Source organism: Engystomops pustulosus, chromosome 6 (assembly GCF_040894005.1).
Source record: "Engystomops pustulosus chromosome 6, aEngPut4.maternal, whole genome shotgun sequence".
NCBI classification, from domain to species: Eukaryota; Metazoa; Chordata; class Amphibia; order Anura; family Leptodactylidae; genus Engystomops; species Engystomops pustulosus.
The window spans coordinates 189,222,184-189,246,294 of NC_092416.1; the positions used below are offsets into that span (position 1 = coordinate 189,222,184).

Genomic DNA, 24,111 nt, shown 5'->3' on the forward strand with positions numbered 1-24,111 from the left:
GAATTGTACATCACGATCAAAATCACTAACCAAGAGAATATCCAAGTCCTGCTCCAATCAGAAGTCAAAGGAAAAATCAGGGAAAGCCAAAAGGTCAAAACAGAAATCGGCCCTCACAATCAGGAGCCAACAGGGACAGGGACTGGCGCCTGAGCACAAGGTCTCGGAGTAAATGTATTCAGCCAGAAGGCAGGAATAGGGCAGATCTAAGGGTTCTAACCCTTTCCTGTATCGGAGCCTCATACTGCCAGCACGAAACGCAACAAACGGATCACACACGGCTGCCAACGGGTCATGGTCATGTTGGAACAGGAAAGAACCTTCACCAAAATGTTTCAAATATACAGTGGTCCATAATGTCTCTGTATGCTTAAGCATCAATACAGGCGGTCCCCTACTTAAGAACACTTGACTTACAGACGACCCTTATTAACAAAGGGCCCTCTAGATGTTGGTACTGTACTTTACCGAAAGCTACAATAACAAGCTATATGTTATCAAAGGTGTCTGTAATGAAGCTTTATTACTGATCCTGGTTCTTATGACAATCCAACATTTTTAAAATCTAATTCTCACAGAGACCAAAAAATTTTTTTTTCTGGAGCTACAATTATAAAATATACAGTTCTGACTTGCTAACAAATTCAACTTAAGAACAAACCTACAGAACCGATCCTGTACGTAACCCGGGGACTGCCTGTACTAATGTCCACTGGAATCACTTGCAGTCAGGCAGGTTCTCTGGGCCAAACCCAGGCTCGCCCAGATAGTGTGTGGATATTGACTTTGCAGACCACGTTCCTGCCACTCCTGAGTCTCGTGGTGGGATCCATCCAACCCTTGACGTTGTGTTTGGTGATGTGAAGCTTGTATGTAGCTTCTCAGCCATTGAAACCAATTCATTAAAACTCCTGACACAGGGACCCTGACGTGAACCCAAGAGGAGGTTCAAGCTCTGCAGTTATGGAACCAGAAGAGTGTTGGCTTTTAAGCCACTTTTGCACCTCTGCAGTAATAGGATATTATAAATGTTCTATAGTTATTTAGCTTCTGGTTCCTGCATATATCTCAATAAGGGCCCCCAGAAACCCATTTCATGGCTGCAATGAATGGGGAGTTGACATGGTTAATGACTTCTTCTTCTGGATGTTAGTTATTAGTATTCCAGAATAGTTATTCCAAGATATAAAGTTTTGGATATTTAAATATTCATTTAGTATTGAATGGCCCCAAAAGTGAGGAAAGTAGCATGTACAGTTGCTTAAAGAGTAACCGTCCTTTAAAAAAACTTTTGATATGTTGTAGGGCAGGCAATTTTTAAGCTCTTTTGCAATTGGTTACCCATATCTTGCTCCTTCCGGTGTTACTCAGCAGCCTTCCCCCTGCTATCAGTGACTCCTCAGATGGCTGTTGCTTGGCTCTTCCTGTCCTCACTGGGCTGAGTAGGGAGTGAGAATGTGAGACACAACCCCTCTCCTCTCCCTGCACTCAGTCATGTGCTGCCAGGAGCTCTAAGTAATAGTCTCTGTCTGTCGCTCTAACTATGTATAATATATACTGGTCGCACTCCTGAGGGTGATGGGTGCCTGGGATAGGGTTCCTGGCACTCCAAAGATATCCTGCTTCCAACAATGTGCTTTATTACATGCGGCTTACAAGGTGTAGGTCTTTGTCAAACACCGATTGCTGCTGGTAGGAGCAACTTGGAAGAAAAGGCGGGGTTATGGAGTGTCACTCAAGACCTGTGCTGATCCACTAAGCTCCATAGTGCTGCCTTTTCTTACTATTACTTATTTTGAGGACTAGAAATTCTGTACAGGTCACTGCGATCTATTTATTGTGTATATTTAGTTATTTGACTATACACAATATAGTTCTGTGTCTTTTTGACTTTGTCTTGGATTTGTTTCAATTGATAAAGTGTTATTTTATGCTTTCTATATTTTCGTTTTTGTTTTCTTTTTGTGTGGTGTTATTTGATTTTGGGAACAATCCACTTAATCTAGTGGGGGTAATTTGTGCCCCCCCCCCCCCCCTATTACTTGTATCAGTGTTCACTCTTCTCTAATTGAAAAAGTTCTAATGTCGAAACTTTTCTTGTCATTGAATAAACCTTCACATTTTCATGTATGTAAATTATTCAGCCTCTTAGCCACAATCTCCACATTCGCCTGTGTGGGTGTGTCTAAGATGCACAAGCTATGGTCTCATTGGTCAGCATGCTTGTGATGATGTCACAGGAGGCAGGTCCCGCCCCTCCATCTTGCTGATTGTAGTTAATTTTTAGAGCTGGAAAACAAAGTTGCTATGGGCCAAAAAGTAAACTAAAGGAGGAATCATTCCCAAGGACACCTTTTGAGCAGAATTATGATTTTTGAGGGTTTTTTTTTTGCTCAGAATGATGGTTACCCTTTAAATGTTTTGTTGCCCCTTGTCTCACAAAGTAAGAAAAATAATAAGACAAAACCAAGATACTGTGTGCAGAGAATTTATTTGCATCTAGAGACGAAAAATACTACAAAGCTGACCCACGATTTACAAAACCGGCCCATATTTTATGAACATCTTTTGTAAATATTTGACATTTTGATCCTTCTTTATTCTTCTGCCTTCTGTGGATATAAAAAAAAGAAATGTAGCAATTAGATTCAATTTTATCGGGTTTTAGCACTTTCTAATGTTTTTATGTAATTTATATGATAAATATTAAAAAGCTCAGAGGATGGTATTTGACGTTAGGTACAATCTTCACAACCATGGATCAGAACAATGAACCTACCTTGCCGATGTCACGGCTCTTGGCTCTTAGTTTGTTGACCTGAGATTCGGCAATGTCAGCGCGTTCCTCAGCCTCCTCCAGCTCGTGTTGAGTCTTCCTGAATCTGGACAGGTGGGTGTTGGCTTGTTCCTCCTACAAGAGAATTGTGTTAATGTGTTAATGAAGAGACGAAGACTCTAAATATTCTCATACATATAATTATTAAGTTATAAAAGTGCAGACACTCACAGACTCCTCTGCCTGTCTCTTGTAAGCTTTCACTTTCAACTGCAATTTGTCCACTAAGTCCTGCAGCCTGAACACGTTCTTCTTGTCTTCCTCGGTCTGGTAATAAAATATGAAGTGTGTAAAATTGATTTCATGTAAAAACATTTATTGAATGAGGCTTTTGTTTATCTCGGTTTATCTCAAATACCTGATATGACAGCTCTTTGACTCTCCTCTCGTACTTGCGGACGCCCTTAATGGCTTCTGATCCTCTCTTCTGTTCAGCTTCAAGTTCATTTTCAAGTTCACGCACCTAAAATAATTTTATGTTTACAGTCTTTCTGCACTTAGGGTTGTTGAAGGCTTTCAAAACCAGCGACACTTTCTTACCCTAGCCTCCAGTTTCTGCAGTTGCTTCTTGCCACCCTTCATTGCCAGCTGCTCAGCCTCGTCAAGGCGATGCTGAAGGTCCTTCACGGTCTGCTCAAGGTTCTTCTTCATCCTCTCGAGGTGAGCACTGGTGTCCTGTTCCTTCTTCAGTTCTTCAGCCATCATGGAAGCCTAGAATAATAAAGAAGACCAAAGGAGTTAAAAAAACTGAAATAAGATGTTAATTAAAAGTTTGATTCCAGTAGATCCACCAGGTCCAATTTTTGAATGATTTCTTACGGATTATTACTCACATCTGTAATTGCTTTCTTGGCCTTATCTTCTGCATTCCTTGATTCCTGGACAGCTTCCTCCACTTCACTTTGAAGTTGAGATAAGTCAGATTCAAGCTTCTTCTTGGTGTTGATCAGGCTAGTATTCTGTACAGTGGAGAATTATAATGTTAGTGATGAGATAAATAATGTCTAGGTGTAACATGGATGCAGAGAATTAAATATCTGACCAACCTGAGAGTGCAGGAGCTGGACGCGCTCAGTGACGTCGAGAAGCTCTTGCTCTGCCACCTTGCGGCCGCGCTCTGTCTGTTCCAGGGCAGACCTGATTTCCTCAATTTCCACTGTCATGAGATTATTTCTCCTTTCTACAATAGCCAGTTGTTCTTTCAGGTCATCATTTCCTCTTATGGCATCATCCAGATGCAGTTGGGCATCCTGAAGGGAAATAATTCAGTTCATTATCTAGTCAGTAATCCTATGTTAGCCTTGATAAAATCATCCTAGTGACCTACCTTTAGTTGTCCCTGTACGTTCCTGAGTTGTTTCTGGGCCTCTGCAGCCTGGCGGTTGGCATGGCTCAACTGGATCTCCATCTCATTGAGGTCTCCCTCCATCTTCTTCTTCAGTCTTAGAGCATCATTCCTGCTTCTAATTTCAGACTCCAAAGTGCTCTGCATGGATTCCAGGGCTCTCTGGCTGTTTCTCTTGATTTGTTCAATTTCTTCATCTTTCTCAGAAATTTTTCTGTCAATTTCAGACTTCACTTGATTAAGCTCAAGTTGGACACGTAGGATCTTTGCCTCTTCATGCTCCAAGGATCCCTAGTTTATACACATCATTAAGTCTGTGATCTACATCCATTCAACAATATCATGAGTTTTAGGACATATTCTAGTCCTCCTACCTCTGCTTCTTCCAGTGCTGATTGCAGGTCAGATTTTTCCTGTTCAACTTGTTTCTTAGATTTTTCAATTTCATGGATGCTCTTTCCAGATTCAGCAACTTGTTCAGTTAAGTCAGAGATCTCCTCTAGAAAGGGGTACAAGAAAAGAGGAGCATGTAAATATGATGAAAATAAAAAATATGTATATATAATACTACAAAAGTCTTCATGGCTGTTACATCCATAGGACATGGTGGTGGCACTTACGTTGGAGGTTCTTATTTTCCCTCTTTAGTGTTTCAAGATGATCAAGTGCTTCCTCATATGAATTCTTCATCTTAAATACTTCTGTACTAAGGGATCTTGATTCCTTCTGAGAAGCTTCAAGTTCAGCCTGGGCTTCCTCATATTTCTGTTTCCATTCTGAAAGAACCTATGGAGTACAAGACCATATTACAGTATTAGAAATATTCTTCTAATCCAAGAGGGAATTTATTTTTGCCCATCTTTGCCTCTCCAAAATTTTGCAAATGTTGCCTCCACTTTATTAAACTCCACATAAAAGTAATTGTACTAATAAATTACCTTGTCAAAGTTTCTTTGCTTTTTGTCAAGGGCAGCACAAGCTGAGTTTGATCTTTCTACATCAACCATGAGGTCTTCAACTTCTCCTTGAAGTCTTTGTTTGGTTTTCTCCAGAGAGGCACATTTTGAGTTGACAGCCTCAATTTGTTCCTCAGCTTCCTGGAGGCGCTGTGCAAGTTTCTTCCTGTTAATTAAGAAAATAAGATATAAAACCTAATTGTTAAGAAGAAGACCTATTTGTATTGATGATTTGATTAGGGATTAAAGCTTTGAGATTAAAGGTAACATACTTGGCTTCTTCCAGCTCCTCTGTACGTTGGATGGCATCTGTCTCATATTTTGTTCTCCACTGAGAGACTTCACCATTGGCCTTGGACAAAGAGCGTTGAAGTTCAGCCTTTGCCTCTTGCTCCTCTTCAAATTGTTCCCTCAACAAGTCACAGTCATGGCGGGCAGACTGAAGACCATGTGCTAGTGCGTTTTTGGCCTGTTCGGTAACAAAACGTTATCACACACATGTTTGAGAAAATAAGTAATCAAAATGTACTTTACATTTTCACAATTTAAAGCCATACCTTGGTTTCTTCTTCTAGCTGTCTTTTCAGCTCTTCAATCTGTTGGGTGAAAGCCTGTTTTCCTCTGGAAAGCTGAGAAATTAAAGATTCTTTTTCCTCCAGTTGACGGCCAAATTCCCCTAATTAATATAAGTAAAGCAAAGTCAACCTTCTGCTTATGATTTCCGAGCTGATACCATTACTTTTTAAAAGTAAAATTTACCATTTTCAGTCTGAAGACGTGCTTTCTGGGCATTCAAGTCGTTGAGTACCCTAAGATGCTCATCTTCCTTTGTCTTAACTTCACTGTATTGGTCCTCCAGTGTTCGGCACATTTTTTCTAGGTTTGACTATAATGTAAAGTAGTGTGAATATATGTAATACTGAAGATTCCAGTAAAAGAAAACAGTTTCATGAAAAATGTATTGTTCTGACCTTGGCTTTGGAGACAGATTCCATGTTGCTGGCAAGGTCATCAATCTCCATCTTGAGCTCGCTCTTCTCTTTCTCCAGTTTTTGTTTGACTCGTTGGAGATTGTCGATCTGTTCCCCAAGCTCAGCTGTAGTATCGGCATGCTTCTTACGGAGAGCGGCGGCAGTGGCTTCGTGTTGTAAGGTGGCTTCTTCTAGGTCGCGACGCATCTTCTGGAATTCAGCCTCGCGCTTCTTGTTCATCTCAATCTGAGCAGAGGTTGCACCACCAGCTTCCTCCAGACGCTCGCTGATCTCCTCGAGCTCTCTAGAAAGATCAGAACGCTGCTTCTCAGCCTTGGCACGGGCGGCACGTTCTGCCTCAATTTCTTCTTCAAGCTCCTCAATGCGAGCCTACAATGTTTTTTTTTTTAATTTTGTAGATATTAGTTTCATTTTATAAAAATGAAATAAGTTTTAATGCTGTCTTTTTAGAGTATTAAGTGTTACTTATATTACCTGGAGCTCCTTAATCTTCTTTTGAAGCTGAGCTCCCAGTGCCTGTTCATCTTCAATCTTACTCTGGAGCTGGCTGATTTCAAATTCCTTCCTATTGAATAAAAGTAAGATATAAAATCATATCAGAAATCACTTTTTCAAAGACAGACAGAATACAATAGATGAATAGAGTGGTTTTGAATATTTTATGGGGTTACAGTCAGCCAAATGTTATATAGAACCCTTCTTACTTTTTAACTTTTTCATCTAGCTGTTGTTTATCATTTTCTAAGTCCATTGTAGACTCCTGAGCCAACTTAAGGTCACCCTCCAACTTCCTCTTTGCTCTCTCTAAGTCCATGCGAAGTTTCTTCTCTTGCTCAAGAGATCCTTCAAGCTGAGATAACAAAATATGTTATTATTTCTCTATGGCACCACTCTTATCTTTTGGCAAAAGCCATTTCTTCAGACCAGAACCTACATCATCAACTTGTTGCTCTAACTTAGTCTTGGCCTTAGTCAGAGTATTGACTTTGTCCTCTTCAGCTTGAAGATCATCCAGAGTTTGTTGGTGGGCTTCCTGAAGTGCCTTCTTTTCTTTTGTAAGTTTGGCAATGCTTTCATCAAGGACAGCCATTTCTTCAGTAAGGTTTTTGACCTAGATTTTGACAAAAGGTTAACAATTCTTCAAAGAATCCATATTTTACGTATCTCTCAAAGGTAACACTTGTGGGTTCTTAGGTGTGTTTCACGTCATCCTGATTACAATGCATACCTTATTCTCTGTGGCATGTTTCTCCTTCTCTACTTTGGCCAATGTCAGCTCAAGATCATCAATGTCTTTCTTCAGCTCGGAGCACTCATCCTCCAGTTTCCTCTTCTTGGCAGTCAGTTCTGCATTTGATTCTTCTTCATCTTCTAACCTCTCATTGATTTCTTTGATTTTGGCCTCCAGTTGAATCTTGGCTTTGATGAGACCCTCACATCTTTCCTCTGCATCTGCCAGACCCTCAGATTCCTGCAAGAAACCATTTATTAAAACAATGGAAACTCTATTAAAAAATTTCAATGTTACATTTTGGTCTCTTTAGAATTTCTAATAATGACTTACAGATGCAACTGCGAGTTGAAGATCATTTTTCTCCTGGAGGATGGAGACCATCTTTTCTTCTAGCTCTTTTCTCTTTGCTTCTGACTTTGCCAGAGCCTCCTTTGTCTTCTCAAACTCTTCTTTCATGTTGGCCATCTCTTTCTCAGACTCCGCACTCTTCAAGAGAGGCTTGATCTTGAAATAAAGTTTCATCCATGGCCAAGTTTTGACATTCATGAATGCGCGGATGTTGTACTGAATGCAGAAGACAGATTCTCTGGGAACAAAATATAATTATATCACAAACATGGTCTATGAAAATGAGACATTTGTAGCATAAGCCTCAATTTGAAGTACCTCCTCTCCATCATCTTCTTGAACTCTACTCTCATGAGGTATCCTCTGCAGATGGCCTGAGTACGAGTGATCAGCTGTGCCAACTTATCATCTCGCATCTCCTCAAGGGTACCCAACAAACCAGCCTTGAAGAAGACCTGCAGACAGAAAAATCTCAGTTTCACTATAAGTTGACATTAAACTTTCTAGGATGTAAAACAGAAATTCTGAATAATCTACCTTGGTGTGGCCAAACTTGTACTGAGTGTGGTCAACGTCGATGGATCCAAGAAGCTTCTCTGAAGCCTTCTTGCTGTCAATGAACTGACCCTCTGGGATAGCACTGGCATTCAGCACCTTGTAGCTGTATAAAAGAAACGGTACATTGTAAAAATGTATACGAAGGTATTATACATAGTATGAACATCTTCAGCTTTAACCCTTACCGTTGTTTGAAGTCAGCATAGAGGATTCTGCTGGGAAATCCTTTCCTACAAATTCTGATGCCTTCAAGTACACCATTACACCTGAGCTGGTGCATGACCAGGTAATGATCCATAGCACCTAAGGAAGTCATATTTAATAATAACCATTGTTTAATATAAAAGGAGAGAACTTAAGAATATGCTTCTTATGAAATTTATGTGTGATACATTGCAAAAGTAGTCCCTCAATTTACCTGGGGTCTTAGTTTCATTGGGGATCAGGCAACGTACAAAGTGAGGGTGGGTGCTTCTCAAGTTGCTCATCAGCTTGTTCAGATTTTCCTTTAGATGTATGAAATTATGAACATGAGAAAATCTAATATAAAGTATATTAAACTATATAAACTTCCACATTGAATATATATACTTACTCTGAAAAGAGCAGACACAGTCTGGAAGGAGGAACCCTTCTTCTTACCACCTTTCTTTCCACCAGCGTCTAAATCACAAAAATTGTTATTCAGTTGTGTTCTATGGACATGGTAGTTCTACAAGTTTGTATTATATGTTGTGATTGCAACAAAATATTACCTGCTTCTGCTGCAGCGTATGCAGAATACAGGAAGGACAGCAGTTTCACTGAAGACTTCTGGTACAGACCAATGACGGTCTCATTCAGTGGGTCCTTGTTCTTGTCAAGCCAACCACTGATGTTGTAGTCCACAGTACCGGCATAATGGACCAGGGAGAAGTGAGCATCAGCTTTGCCTTTGCCAGGTTTGGGTTTCTGGAAGTTGTTGGACTTGCCAAGATGTTGATCATACAGTTTGTTTGTAAATGATTGATCTGTTGCCTTGGGGAACATGCACTCCTCTTCAAGGATGGAGAAAATGCCCATGGGCTGCATGAAAAAGTTAGTTTCATGTTAGAATAGAAGCCTAAGTAAGTAACTATGGAGAACATAAGTATAAATAGGCTTAACCTATTGAAATCAAAATACGTTTTTCATGTGACTACTGAGCTGTTGGTTGATACCTTCTCAATGAGCTCAATGCAGGCGGCCAAGTCCATGCCAAAGTCAATGAACTCCCAGTCGATTCCTTCCTTCTTGTACTCCTCTTGTTCCAGCACAAACATGTGGTGGTTGAAGAACTGCTGCAGCTTCTCGTTGGTGAAGTTGATGCAAAGTTGTTCCAAGCTGTTGAACTGATTATGAGGAAATATTTCCCAAATTAATTGTTACATTAGTCTTACATTTACACCATATGTCCCTTAATGTCGTGTTACTTACATCAAAGATCTCAAAGCCAGCAATGTCCAAGACACCGATGAAGTGTTGTCTGGGCTGCTTGGTGTCCAGCTGCTGGTTGATACGGATGACCATCCACAAGAACATCTTCTCAAAGACAGATTTGGCCAAGGCACCCACTGAGTTGTTCACCTGAGCAGAAATAATAACTATGTCAAATGGGTGAGCATCTTCAATTTGTGATTTTTGTGGTGAAACCTCTGAGACCTACCTGCTGGACAGTTTGACCTTTGGTCACAAATTCATTTCCGACTTTGACTCTTGGGTAGCACAAAGCTTTCAGCAAATCAGCTGAGTTCAGACCCATGAGGTAGCCAACCTTGTCAGCCACTGGAAAACAAGTTTAATAGATGTTATGATATACACACACCTAAAACCAGAAGCAATATTTTACATTTCAAATTCAAAATGAAATTATTGACATAGTGGTCACCTTCTGTGCCGTCAGGCTCGGCCTGCTCCTCTCTTTGCTTCTGCTTGAACTTCATGTTACCGTAGTGCATTACGGCACCGGTCATTTTGTAGATACCGACCTTCTCATCGGGATTGAACCCAAGGATGTCAATGGCGCTCTGTTATCATAAGGAGAGCATAATTATAGAAATATGTCATATATAACACCTAGATCTGTATGATCAGCAGTTTGTTTAACTTACATCGGTGGCCATCAACTCCTCTTGATCATCAATGCTTGGCACAGTGATCTCGCCTTGGCTGACATACGGGAAGTCGTAGGGGTTTGTTGTGATCAGAAGCATATCTAGAGAAGAAATGGAAACACAACGATCGGTCTACAACGATGATCTCCGATATTATTTGCTTATTATTTGCCTCCTTAGACCGGAGGCAGATATTTGGACCCCTGATATTGTGATTTTGGAACCGATCCCAAAGGTTAGGCCTTTTTTGGTATTGAGTTCTACCTTATATGAACATTGGACACCACAGTCTATATACATTGTACATTTCAGGTGTTACATGGGTATAGTCCTCCTCAAAACATAGATTCCCTATGTCTCTGCTGAGGGTTAAATGAAAGTCTCATCCCATGAACGTACCAATCAGTTCTGGTTTCTTGTTAGACATGATCTGGTAGAAGATGTGGTAGCTTCTTTCTGCAGACAGCTGGAATGTTACTCTGGATTTTTCCAGAAGATCTAAAGAAATAAAAGGGTTTGAATTTTATAAAGTTTAAAAAAAAAAAAGTTTCAGAATACAAATAGGACAAGAAATATTTTCTAGAAAATGGTCGCAACTTACAGGTTTCAATGTCAGCAGAGGACAGTTTTCCAGTGGTACCAAAGTGGATTCTGATGAATTTACCCTAAAGTTTTGAATGCAGCAGAAACCTCATTGTTATTCAGTGATAACTAGATATATACAGAGTATATACTGCAAAAGTGTGAAACTTACGAAACGGGAGGAGTTGTCATTTCTGACGGTCTTGGCGTTACCAAAAGCCTCTAGCAATGGGTTGGCCTGGATAATCTGGTCTTCAAGGGTCCCCTATGGAAGTATAACAAGAGACATGTAGATCGAGAAGCAAATAGACATCATGCATAAATCCTGAATTCAGGAAAGGCATCATCTCTACAAACAGGGAGTTACGGTACCTGGATCTTTCCAGCAGGTTGTTCCTCCTTCTTCTTTGTGTCACCAATAGCTGCAATTGTTGCAAAGTACTGGATGACACGTTTTGTGTTCACAGTCTTCCCGGCTCCGGATTCTCCACTATGTATAGATAACATAAAAGTTTCTTGTAGATCTAGTATGAAGTCAAGTTGTGGTAATCACAGGAATTACTAAATGGAGCTCTCTGCTCTCTAAATAGGACCAAAAAGTCCCTACACAATAGTGCAAAATACCAATCCCAAAACAGGTGGATTCAATCGGGAAATTACCCCTTGAGTTCATGCTATAAGTTGGCGCTGATTATCACTACCATATGTCTCAGTTATATTGCTGAATCTAGGCAACGTCTTACTAATGGGTAAGAAGTTCTCTATCAACTCCCGGGTGTCTGATACTTACGTAATCAGGACAGACTGGTTTTCACGATCTGTTTTTAAAAAGACAAAATAGTAATACATAAATATGGAGATATACAAAGGAACAGACTCATTTAGTATCTTCTTAGGATATCACTCACCAGTCAACATGTACTGATAGGCGTTATCAGAGATGGAGAAGATGTGTGGTGGAGCCTCCTGACGCTTCTTGCCTCTGTAGGCTGCCACAACTTCAGGGTTGTACACGGGAAGCCACTTGTAGGGGTTGACTGTGGCACAAAACAGCCCAGAGTAGGTCTGAAGAAAGTTTAGAATTCAAATGAATAAAAGAAAGAACAAAAACCAAAGCCTATACTAAAGCATAGAAGTTTTTAGAGCTTACGTAGATCATCCAGGCGGCATAACGCTCTTTGAGGTTATACAAGACAGATGGTTCGTTCAAGTGGGTCATCATCGCCATGTCCTCAATCTTATCGTACTTTGGAGGGTTCATGGGGAAAACTTCATCATCTTTCACTGTTACAGTCTACAGAAAATAAAAAAAAAACATTTTTAGAAAATACATCCTTTACTCTTACCACTGTGATCAGTTCTATTGTATCTCTGTCCTATATAACTTACGGTGTTATCTTCCTTCTTTACAGTTACTTTTCCTCCTTCTCGGCTCTGAATGACGCCTTTTACGTACATCTGCTTTGGGTCAATCACAAAGTAAGATGTTTTGGCATCGAATGGGCGATTTTGGGCCTCAATTCTCTCCTTCTCTGACTTTCGGAGGTATTGGGCTGCCTCCCCAAAAGCAGCCATCTCACCGTCACCCATGGCTGATGATTTTCTAGAGCAAAAGATGAAATTTTAGTTAGGATTTCAATGGTAGAAGGTTAGAATATTGTGTAAATGTTTGTTGTTGTGTGTAATTTTTTACAGTCATAACTAAGAACCTAACGTGTATCCATAAGTCTGTTATTCATTACTTATGTTACTTATGATCTACTTGGAAATTACATCTAAACTTCTACACATTTTGCATCGGGGTTTGCGAACTTTGTTTAGTTTAACTAAAGAGACAACTTATATATATAATTTTTAGATGTTCATAAAGGTACCAAACCTAAGGCTAATGACGGTAGGTGCAGGGCAGATCACCCACCACTCCAAGAATATTGGGCTAAAATAAACTATTTTATAAGAAAATTGAGTTCTAAGTCTATTGTAGCCTGTAAAAGACGCATGGTAGGGAGTCGTCGTACCTTTGATTATCCTTTCAAGATGGAAAAAAGTTTAAAGGATTTTAGCTGTGGGGAAAAAGAAGAATTTGATTACGATATTATTATTGTACATTTATTATTTTTCCTAGCTACAACATTATACACATTATACACATAGACGAGCTCCGCACACTATAAAAATCCTTAACGTCTTAAACATTGGTCCAACCCGCCAATGCCAAGGGGTGGCCGGATGTTTTTATGAATGTAGAAAACTATATAATAGTAGAATCGCTGTAATTATCTGCCATCATGAGGGGGGATTCATATCTACTTTTATCTCGGCATCTCAAGGGGGGTTACCAGGGTGGGAAAAGGAAAACTATCAATGCCACCTATTAATTAGGCAGCAAGTCTCAGCAGTCCTATATCACTGTATCACTGGGGGATATAAAGGAAACCAGTCTGAAAGTTACACACTGAAAAGTTGGTCGGTCTTAAAGGGGTCTTCCCACTACAGCAAATTAATGTTATTGTTTTTATGATAAAAAGTTATACAATTTTTCAATATGCCTTCTGTATCAATTCCTTACAGTTTTCTATATCTCTGCTTGCTGTCATTCTACAGGAATCTTCTATGTTACTTCCAGTGGACAGAAATCTGACCATGGTCACACAGGTGCATGGCTCGTTATATCACACAGTTCTGATTACGAGCCGTGCACCTGTGTGCCAAGAGTCAGATTTCTGCCGGTTCTATCAGGTTTGAAGAGCAGAGTAATGGGACCGGTAGCCCAATCCTTCCTATTACAATGACACCACGGACTGGTGCGATGACCGGTGCCATGTCTGGTGCGATGACCGGTGCCATGTCTGGTGCGATGACCGGTGCCATGTCTGGTGCGATGACCGGTGCCATGTCTGGTGCAATGACCGGTGCCATGTCCGGTGCAATGACCGGTGCCATGTCCGGTGCAATGACCGGTGCAATGACCGGTGCCATGTCTGGTGCAATGACTGGTGCCATGTCCGGTGCCATGTCCGGTGCCATGACTGGTGCCATGACTGGTGCAATGACTGGTGCAATGACCGGTGTCATGTCCGGTGCTCGCCTCTGATGGAGGGATTTTTTTTTTTACCACAAGTTCCATACAAATACAATAGAAAAAAATATAAAAATGTGAATTTCTATCCCTAGTTTACCACGATATGTAGCAGAGAGTACGACACGACACATCCCTGTAGCTGGACGACTTACCTCTAGATGCAGAGCCTGAGAAGGATACGGCCTCTCTGCCCCCCTAATGCTTTTATACCCTCAGATCTGCTCTGCCAGCTCTGTCGCTCTCTATATTTGGACCTTAATATTAAGGGCTCTCAGCTGTAAATGTGTCGATGCTGTAATTTTACTTCTGGTGACCACTGTGTGATACAAGATACGACCGGTACCTAAGGTTAGCCATATGGTCAATCAATTTATTTGCATATCGTATCATCGGGATGTGTTTATGGACAGGCTGCTTTCATTCCCGATATAGAACAGCGATCTCCATGTCACTACGGCCAGGACTGAATTTCACGGATTTCTCAGACAACTTTTATTTCAGAGTAACTTTTGCCATGTGTAGGATATCATTTTCAGCGGAACAGATGGCTTTGTGATGAAAAATGTTGCCTGTAAACCGGGGGGTGAGGCACAGTATAAGCGTATTATATGAGAATAACTAAAATAATGGAATAACGGAGAACAAGGGAACAAGATCTTGCATGTTTCTTTATACAGGCAGTCCCCGGGTTACATACAAGATAGGGTCTGGAGGTTTGTTCTTAAGTTGAATTTGTATGTAAGTCGAAACTGTATATTTTATAATGGAAGTTCTAGACAATTTTTTTTCTTTTGCCCCAGTGACAATTGGAGTTTCAAAATTTTTGGTGTAATTGGACCAAGAATTATCAATAAAGCTTCATTACAGACATCTTACAGCTGATCATTGCAGTCTGGGACTATAGTAAAGCATCCAGAGAGCTTCACCAGAGGTCACAGTAGGCAGAGGGGTCCGTCTGTAACTACGGGTTGTCTGTAAGTCGGGTGTCCTTAAGTAGGGGACCGCCTGTACAGGGATCACTCGCTCATATCCTAGGATATTTTCTGGGATTATTCTGGATGCCAGGATAAACACACGGTAAAATTCAGATGATAACATATGAATACTTTAGCTGAGAGCTGAAGCTATTTAAAAATTATGAATAATTTTGACAATAAAATGTAAATGTAAGTGAATGTATGGGGGTGCATATACTCGTGTACAGACGCTCCCCTACCTAAGAACACCCGACTTACAGATGACCCCTAGTTTCAAACGGACCTCTGGTAATGGGTAATTTTCTGTACTTTAGTCCTAGGCTATGATAAACAGCTACAACAGTTATCACAGTTGTTAGCAACTAAGCTTTATTATTAATCCTGGTTCTGATGACAATCCAAAATTTTTAAAATCCAATTGTCACTGAGACCAAAAAAATTTGTCTGGAGTTACAATGATAAAGTATACAGTTCTGACTTGCATGCAAATTCAACTTAAGAACAAACCTACAGACCCTATCTTGTATGTAATCCAGGGACTGCCTGTACATGAACATGTGTGCACAAACGTTACGGCCTATGAACATTGATGAAGGTGGGCGTCACTGCCTCAGCTGATGTCCATAGGAAATGAGTTCCGGCAATCTGGGCAGGCATAGGCTTGGTTGCACGGCATGCAATGACACATGGAGCGTGTACCACGCGTCGCTACACCTTGCATAGACCTCGTTGTGGGTCGTGAGTTGTACAGTTGTACAGCTAGCTTGCAGTCCCCAAATACGGTCACGTGCATGTGTCCTTACAAATTGCTAAGACTATCATGTAGACCATCCTCAGTATTATCCCTTCTGCTTCTGCAACCGCTTTGGCACCTGCTCAAACTACTGTATGCTCACAAAAATGGAGTCTTGGTAGATCTTTACCCAGACCGGAGTGTGATAACATTTTTATGCTTACAAAGTCCACTGGGACTTCTATGGTAATCTTAGTGTTAATGATCATGCTCATGGTGGAGAGACAGACCCATGGATCTCTAGCGATCCTGGTCCCTCCACTTTCCTCTAGTATTTCGATGTCATCCTGCATTGACCATACATTTGCTTCCTAACATTTTGGATAAGAAGCTGTTTTAGCTGTTAGATGAGACAGTGTCGTAGTCTGGAATGAGGTTGGCCATAGTTCATTTAGAGAATGAATGATCCTTTGTTGCTATCTTTCCATGCAAGAATTCTCCAATTCAGATTGATCTCCCTCAACACTCAATCATTGGGTGTATAGGAATTCTCCTATAAGGTGCGTCTGAAAACTCAAATGGTCAATATGAAGTAGACTATGTCACTAACAAGATTGTTCAACGAATATTCATTCGACAGCTCAATCATCCACCTGCCTCATCTAATGTGTATGGACATCTTACAAATCAACGATCCCTGGAATATTGTAAATGATTATTGTACAATGTTACCCATGGCTTTCCTTCCCCATATTTCTGGACTCTTTACAGTAATATCTAGTAGAATAAGTGTTTAAAACCCTTAATAAATTTGGTGGACAGCTTGTACTCGAGGCTTTGAGCCTTGATTCTTGATTCATTACTGGTTACTAGATTTTGAAATAAATTTAAAAAAACCTAATATCACTGATAAATATTGTGTGTGATTTCCTCCTCTTTGTTGTCTCGGAGCGTGTCTTGTGCTGCCTGATCCTTTTGATCTGCTATAAATTACTGGAAGACTTGATGTCTGCAGTGAATGTTGGGCATTTCTTAATAGCAAATAAAGGCTCAATCGGATAAGTCTTTAAAAGGCCTCTGGGATCTATTTTAATAGGGTTATAAAACCTGATATTCCCTGGTCAAATATAGACGGCCATCACTATGCCTGATGAGAAGTAGTTATCATAGCTCTGAAAATATCCATTTCTCATGTTGTCAGTAACTTCTCTGTTCATAGAAATGCTCAAAAAAGTTCCACGAGTTTTATTAGGTTGAATATGGGGAATTCAGAGTGTGACATTAATATCAAGCTGATAATATGGAAGATGGCATTTAATATCGGGCTACGGATGGGCCACAGTGTTTTTCTGGTCTATATGTTTCAATTAAGATTTGTAACAAGTTCCGCCATAAAGTCTTCCAGTCTTTTAGCAACTTATGACAGATAAAAAGATCAGACGGCAAACGCTCTCCGATTGTTTTCACTGTGGACGAAATCGGACATAATATCCTTCAATGATATTGGGTTTTGTTTTTTTTTTTCTGGCAACCACTGACGGTTTCTAGAAAATGCCATAAAGATTCCTAGGATTCCAGACAGGAGCCTTCGTCAGGTGAAGTAACATACATGTTTCTACTAATAAAAGATCAACTTTTATATGATAACAACTGCTTTACTGAGCGATGCAGTGCCGACCTATACGAGACCATCTTCCCGTGGATTCCTATCATTTGCAAGTCCGCCTTTCTGGGTAAACGGACTTGTGTCTCATGGCCAGCAGCGTCTCCTTACACCACCATCAAAGGACCCTCCGAAAGGACCGCTTTATAATTTGATACGCCCTCAGTTAAAATACACAAGGTGAGAGTTATTCTTTTTTACATCAACCACCGTTTATAGAAAGAATTCTCTTGCGCTTGTTTTCTTCTCTCTCTCTGGACCGGCCCGCTGTTGTACGATCGGGGAGTCATCCCCACCAATCGTACTCAACTCCAATTTCTACAATACAGATTCCCAACCTCTGTTATAAATAAAGCCTGTAACTTATATTGTTAGAACTCTGAAAACGCCATACAGAATTATTGGAATATATCAATAATGTTCATAAATAGTCGCCATCGACTAGTAATGGCTTAACTAGTAGAACATGACATAAAACCCATATGGGAAGATGGCCCAAGCACTTTAGATGGCTGCCCGGTAGATGCTAATTTGGTCTAACACTACACCTTCCCACCCTCCCATACATATGAACACTTAGCCTGACCATGGAAATATATCCTCTCAATATGGAGAGGGCAGAAAGCTGCTGCCACAGGCCCTTCTTTTCACCTATATATCTGGGTAAAGTATATGTAGCCAATAATCCAGTGTTTTCTGGCCAGCTTATCCAAATGTTTTAAATTCTAACACCACAAAAAAGTTAAAAAAAAATTACCACAGTTTGGGATCTACACATTGAAGTTTATGAGCTCTGGGGCTAGATTTAGGCCTATATCCCAGTACAAGCTCTTCTTCCACCCTTTATTGCAGAGGCGGCACCACGCTGCACGTGAACGTACAAGCCGATGGCCTCAGACGCGTCAAAAATGCAGAGAAACCTGGCAGGTGCCAGGTCCTCATCAGACCCTGCTCCAAAATGATTGTGTGCCTCCTGACAATGATGATAAATCGTGGTTACAATGGAGAATTTGAAATCCTCGATGATCATTGAGCTGAAAAAACTGTTATCAATCTCCCAGGAAGACAGAACAAGTGCAGCGTCATCCGTCCAAGACTTGCAGTGCAGCTCATCTGGAGACGAACCTCGTGCCTTCTCATCAGTTTGGGCATATTGTACTTACCACTTCAGCTCAGATCATGGACCACAAGGAGGCAAAACCTTTTTCTAAGTTTACACAAAACAACCTTTTATTAAAAAGAAAGCAGGAGAAGAAATAGAAAAGCTGCATAGAGGGGGGGGGAGGGGTCAGTGTGTTATTATCTCTGGCCTCGGCCTATTGCCTCTTTAGCGCAGTCATTTTCATCTCGTATTTCTTCTACCACTTATCATTTCCACATAGTTGAGATGTGAGCAGTGGCCTTGTGCAAAATTATTCTGTTACACCCTCCAAACCTCAAGATTCCTTAAGGAAACCCAACAAAAAAAGAATAAATATTAATACACAATAAATTCAGTCCAATTATCATCCTGTAAATCTGTTTAATCTTATGTGATAATGTCAAAATGAATCCCACAGCTTCTCGACAATGGGACATGAGACGGAAGAGCTCAGCAACATATGGGAAAGTGTTGGCTCATCGGTGGCTGAATCCAGACTGTCCATATATCGGCTTCTTACATTTCTATAATAACTTTGTAGTTTGAAGTTCTCAAAGATGTTGAAACCTGAAATTATAACTTGGCCCTGGCGGTGATTTTCAAGCTTTAGTTGCAAGATCATGGACAAGTCTTACCCCGGTTCTCTTACCGTACTCGTTGGTAATCAAGAATATTATGTAGAAGACTCGCTGGACTGTGATTCAGTTTCTTTATGTGGTAATGGCCTGTCGGAGATTTTCTGTGGATTATTGAAGTGACTGTACATTACAGACGAGTACATCTCCAGGATAGTCATAGGAAGTTAGATGCAAGTTCCTTATTCCTTCTAGTTCTTATCTGTCATTCACAAGAACAACCTCCTTTCTTATTGATCAGTTTTTCATATAATATTGTAATAATTGTAAAAGAGGCCAAAAAGTTTAAGCAAAAATCATGCATGTTCACTTCATCGATGGTCATATACCAATCACTCAACCATGAAAATGACAAGTGCCTGAGGGACCTTGACAAAAGCTCGTGGTTATGACGAGATCAGAAGTTCTTCTACATGACACGAGTTGTGGAATATTCCCCAGATGTAGTGATAAGTTCTAATAGGTCATGGGTATCCAAGGATCATTGATGCGCTGGTAATGAAGGTGACAACGTTTTCTCTAGAGGAGGGGTTATAATTACCGACTCATTGATGCCGATTCACCACGAAAGCACCTACTGAGTGCACGTAGGAATCAGGACTGGACCATGGAACGAGAGGAGATAGCGGCCTGATCTTACCTGTAGAAAAGATTACAGTAGGATTCAGGTGCTGGAAACTCTTGTACCCGGGATCACGTGGATCTTGCTATAAGACATATCATGAGTCTTGACATTACACAGTCCAGGCAGCCACCTTCATAGCAGTAGTGCCCCCTAATGCCCCCTCTTTTAGGAAGACTATAACTTGGTCACATTGCATTGTTCAAGGGAATGGGGAAATGACGAAAATATGACAATGAGTTGGTGACTTGGTTCTGAATTTCCGAATATCAATCTGATCAATCATCTTTTGGATGTACTGGAGAACAGGTCCGACAGGTGGACGTTGTAACGAGCGATATACAAGATCTGTAGCCCATGTCTTTGTGTCCGATACCACACGGCATCTCCTGAGGTTTTATGGAGATCAATGTACACAATACGAGAAAGGTGATATCAAGGCCGATTGGGGTCATCCACCACTATCTCTCCAGACGTCCTATTCTCAATACATATTAACATAAAACAATCCTCGTAAATGGAAATTAAAGAACACAATTTGCTATTCACAATATATCAATATATTTGTTACCAAATTTAAAGCCAATTTGTTAAAATTCAAAAAATTATATTTTAAACTGGAAATCCCCCAAAACATGTTGAAGATAAAAACAAAATTCCTGTCTATCCTGGGACTGTGTGACCGGGGATCAATCTGTACGAGCGACCGGTGAGATCAGTCCGAGACTTTATCACCATCTAGTGGAATCTCCTATTAAATGCTGGACACCAAGATCCACTGGGAACACGAAAATAGAAACATTTTGTAGCTTTATAGATTTTTATTTGACTCCTTTGAGCACAGATAATTTATCCTTGAGAAACCAATGTTACACAGAAAGCGTTTATTATGGAAAATGCTTCAGATTTTTTAAAATTGGATTGGAAAAAAATCTCTCATTGATAGGAATAGAAAAAGGAAAAACCTACTTATAAAAATGTCCTTTATCCATGTGAAAACTCAAGTATTTCTGTGTATTTGTTGCAGTAAATTTTAAACTGTTCAGAATTTTTCTAAATGATCTTTTTTCTCTATTATTATTATAATAGAAAAAACTTGTCGGCTAAAGGTAAAAAGTCGGAAGCTAAATATAAATGTATATTTTGTGAGTCACATGACAGAGGATTTGCTCTTCTTTTTGTAATAATATGCAAATAGTCTAAATTCTAGGTGTTTTTTATGATGGTTTTTTTTAAGTAAAATTTATATTAAAACATGGATAATGTCTAAAAAAAAAATCTAAACTATTTGGAGAAACTCGTTGCCAAATTCCGTCTGCCCTGTAAGTGATAGAATGTATTCTGGGCAAATTGCTTTAACGGGAGGGGGTGCAGGAGGAAAAATGTGACCCGGGAGAACCTGAGATCCATCTCCTAGAAAAACGACTTGTCCATATGTTCTCGTGAAGGTAATGGCCGCCACCAGTAAAATTACCCCGGCGTCAACACTTCTCCAGATGGTTTTTATTGCTTCCAATATTAATGACCAAATATAGATTTGGTATAACTGCAATTACAGATGATGAGGAGATGATGGGATATAAGAGGTCTGGATGCAGAGTGTTAGCCCCCTGCACAGCCCTGCGCTCCAGGTAAGACCCTCACTATGCTGTATGACTGCTGGATGATGATGATTACTGTGGTGGGATGTCTACGTGGTCCATTGTCAGGAGACACTTGTTTATGTTGTCCTCTCCAGATACAATGGTGATGTCTTTGTACGGTGCAGATTTCTTACATCTCTTGAAGGATTGAGTAGTAATTATGTGGTACATGAGACCCTCCTCTACACTTCTAGCTGCTATACTGTATCCCAGTGTCCAGGCTGGGGGATATATATATATATATATATATATATATATATATATATATATATATATATATATACCCCAGTGAGCAGAGATGTGACATCCTGTGTATAGAGGAGTCCTGGCGCTGATTGCTGGATGATGCTGATACTGTAGGAGATTGTATCTGACTTGTAGGGTTCTGCACCTGAGATATTAATGTATCATCAAACTTATCATGTTCTATCTTCTCATATCTATCTATCTATTATCTAACTATATATATATATATATCATTTATCTTTATAGTTATCTCCTATCTGTCTATGGGGGTCATTTATCTTATTTTCCCTTCTCTGTGGTTTTTGCAACTTTTGTGGGTCCCTTTTTTTGCCCCTCATTTGTCTTTGTTGTTTTGGCTCTTTGTCAGACGCAGGGTTTTTCTTGCCTAATTAGGTGTAAATTTTAAAAATGGCGCAATTTTGTTGCACAGCTCCTACCATTGCCTTTCCTAAGTAAGTTTAGGATTGCTGGGTTGTTGCACAATTATTGGCGCCCTTTAGGCGCAAATTAATGTTAAACAAGACGTAAACATGTGGAAGCAGGAGAAATACAAAGACAAATTAGGTGCAAACTGCTGGAAAAAGGTGCAAAAATTGCACAAATACCCAAATGTGCCCAATAAGTCACTAAAATACAACCAAAAATGTGCATGATAAATCTTCCCCTATGTATCATATGTCTATCTCTTATCTATTTATCTATCTTATGTCACATTTGATACATTTTATTTTCTGTGCAGCTTCATAGCGGTTCATGGGGGCACAGTTACACCTCACAGGAGCTTGTTGGCTTGTTCTTACCTGTTTAGTTACACACCGGGGGCCTGTTATTAGGGGATTATCAGGGTTGTAGGTTTTTGTGATGCGCAGAAGTTGATATTGACTTGAACAATGTTTGGCAGAAGCCTCCAGCACATGAGAGAAGCCACAAACATGTGATGTGCAACCGCGGCTTTCATTTACATGATCAATATGTGGGGAAGAAAGCAAATGAATCCATCTCATATCTATCTCTATCTATCTATCTCATATCTATGTATGTATGTATCTATCTATCTATCTCATATCTATCTCTATCTATCTCTATCTATCTATCTCCTATCTATCTATCTCCTATCTATCTATCTATCTCCTATCTATCTATCTCCTATCTATCTATCTCCTATCTATCATCTATCTATCTATCTCCTATCTATCTATCTCCTATCTATCTCCTATCTATCTATCTCCTATCTATCTCCTATCTATCTATCTCCTATCTATCTATCATCAATATCTATCTATCTATATCTTATATCTATATCTATCTTCTATCTATCTATTTATCATCTATATCTATCTATCTATCTCCTATCTATCATCTATATCTTATCTATCTCCTATCTATCTATCTATCTATCTTTTTATCATCTATCTCTATATATCTTATATCTATCTCTATCTATCTAATATCTATCCATGAAACAATAACCAGCAGCTCCACCACCTGTACACACTTATCAGCACTTGATAAAGTAAGAGGCTTGACATAGGCTTCTGGATAAGAACTGATATGTTGCATTGTATTATAGCTCAATAAAAGTATCCAGTTTTTTTTACTGTAGTTCTTTGGTAGGGGATGTATCACGACCTGTATACATGAATGCAGGTGTACAAGCCATGAATAGCCACAATCCCTGGCGCAGAGCCACCAATTGTGACTTCTACGCCAGTTGGGCGGGAGGTGGTCAGTACCGGGCTGTGGAGTGACAGGCAGGAGCATTTTTAGATATCTATTTATTTCATATCTATCTTTCTATTACAGATCTAATATCAATCCATCTCATATGTGTGATCAATACATATCATATCTATCTATATATATCATATCTATCTATATATCTCATATCTATCTATATATCTCATATCTATCTATCTATCTTATATCTATCTATCTATCTTATATCTATCTATCTATCTATCTTATATCTATCTATCTATCTATCTATCTTAGATGATATTTAGATAAATAGATAAATATAAGATAGATAGATAGATATAAGATAGATAGATAGGAGATAGATATAAGATAGATAGAGATGGATGATAAAAAGATAGATAGAGAGATAGATAGATAGATAGGAGATAGATAAGATATAGATGATAGATAGGAGATAGATAGATAGATATAGATGATAAATAGATAGATAGAAGATAGATAGAGATATAAGATAGAGATAGATAGATATTGATGATAGATAGATAGGAGATAGATAGATAGATAGATAGGAGATAGATAGATAGATAGATAGGAGGTAGATAGATAGATAGATAGGAGATAGATAGATAGGAGATAGATAGGAGATAGATAGATAGATAGGAGATAGATAGATAGATAGGAGGTAGAT

The 24,111-nt window shown here is 39.6% G+C and overlaps 1 protein-coding gene and 1 pseudogene across 1 annotated transcript; one reads left to right on the plus strand and one right to left on the minus strand.

The window, feature by feature from the left end:
* Nucleotides 1-2,474: 2,474 nt before the first annotated feature.
* Nucleotides 2,475-14,278, minus strand: LOC140065196 (myosin heavy chain, skeletal muscle, adult). The gene is made up of 41 exons (XM_072112786.1): nucleotides 14,218-14,278; nucleotides 13,002-13,046; nucleotides 12,373-12,586; nucleotides 12,134-12,277; nucleotides 11,892-12,048; nucleotides 11,774-11,801; nucleotides 11,356-11,473; nucleotides 11,156-11,248; nucleotides 11,003-11,066; nucleotides 10,801-10,899; nucleotides 10,399-10,502; nucleotides 10,176-10,314; nucleotides 9,954-10,072; nucleotides 9,725-9,874; nucleotides 9,469-9,639; nucleotides 9,025-9,334; nucleotides 8,865-8,932; nucleotides 8,688-8,775; nucleotides 8,455-8,572; nucleotides 8,249-8,372; nucleotides 8,030-8,166; nucleotides 7,694-7,949; nucleotides 7,358-7,600; nucleotides 7,064-7,240; nucleotides 6,834-6,979; nucleotides 6,604-6,694; nucleotides 6,109-6,498; nucleotides 5,897-6,023; nucleotides 5,695-5,813; nucleotides 5,410-5,606; nucleotides 5,120-5,303; nucleotides 4,802-4,967; nucleotides 4,556-4,680; nucleotides 4,164-4,472; nucleotides 3,883-4,086; nucleotides 3,670-3,795; nucleotides 3,377-3,547; nucleotides 3,195-3,299; nucleotides 3,008-3,103; nucleotides 2,780-2,911; nucleotides 2,475-2,612 (listed from the first exon to the last, which is right to left on the minus strand). Exons 3-41 carry the CDS (start codon nucleotides 12,571-12,573, stop codon nucleotides 2,598-2,600), a joined length of 5,811 nt encoding a protein of 1,936 aa, XP_071968887.1. The 5' UTR covers nucleotides 12,574-12,586; nucleotides 13,002-13,046; nucleotides 14,218-14,278; the 3' UTR covers nucleotides 2,475-2,597.
* Nucleotides 14,279-17,440: 3,162 nt separating this feature from the next.
* On the plus strand, nucleotides 17,441-22,587 carry LOC140066039 (small ribosomal subunit protein uS8-like; annotated as a pseudogene).
* Nucleotides 22,588-24,111: the final 1,524 nt, after the last annotated feature.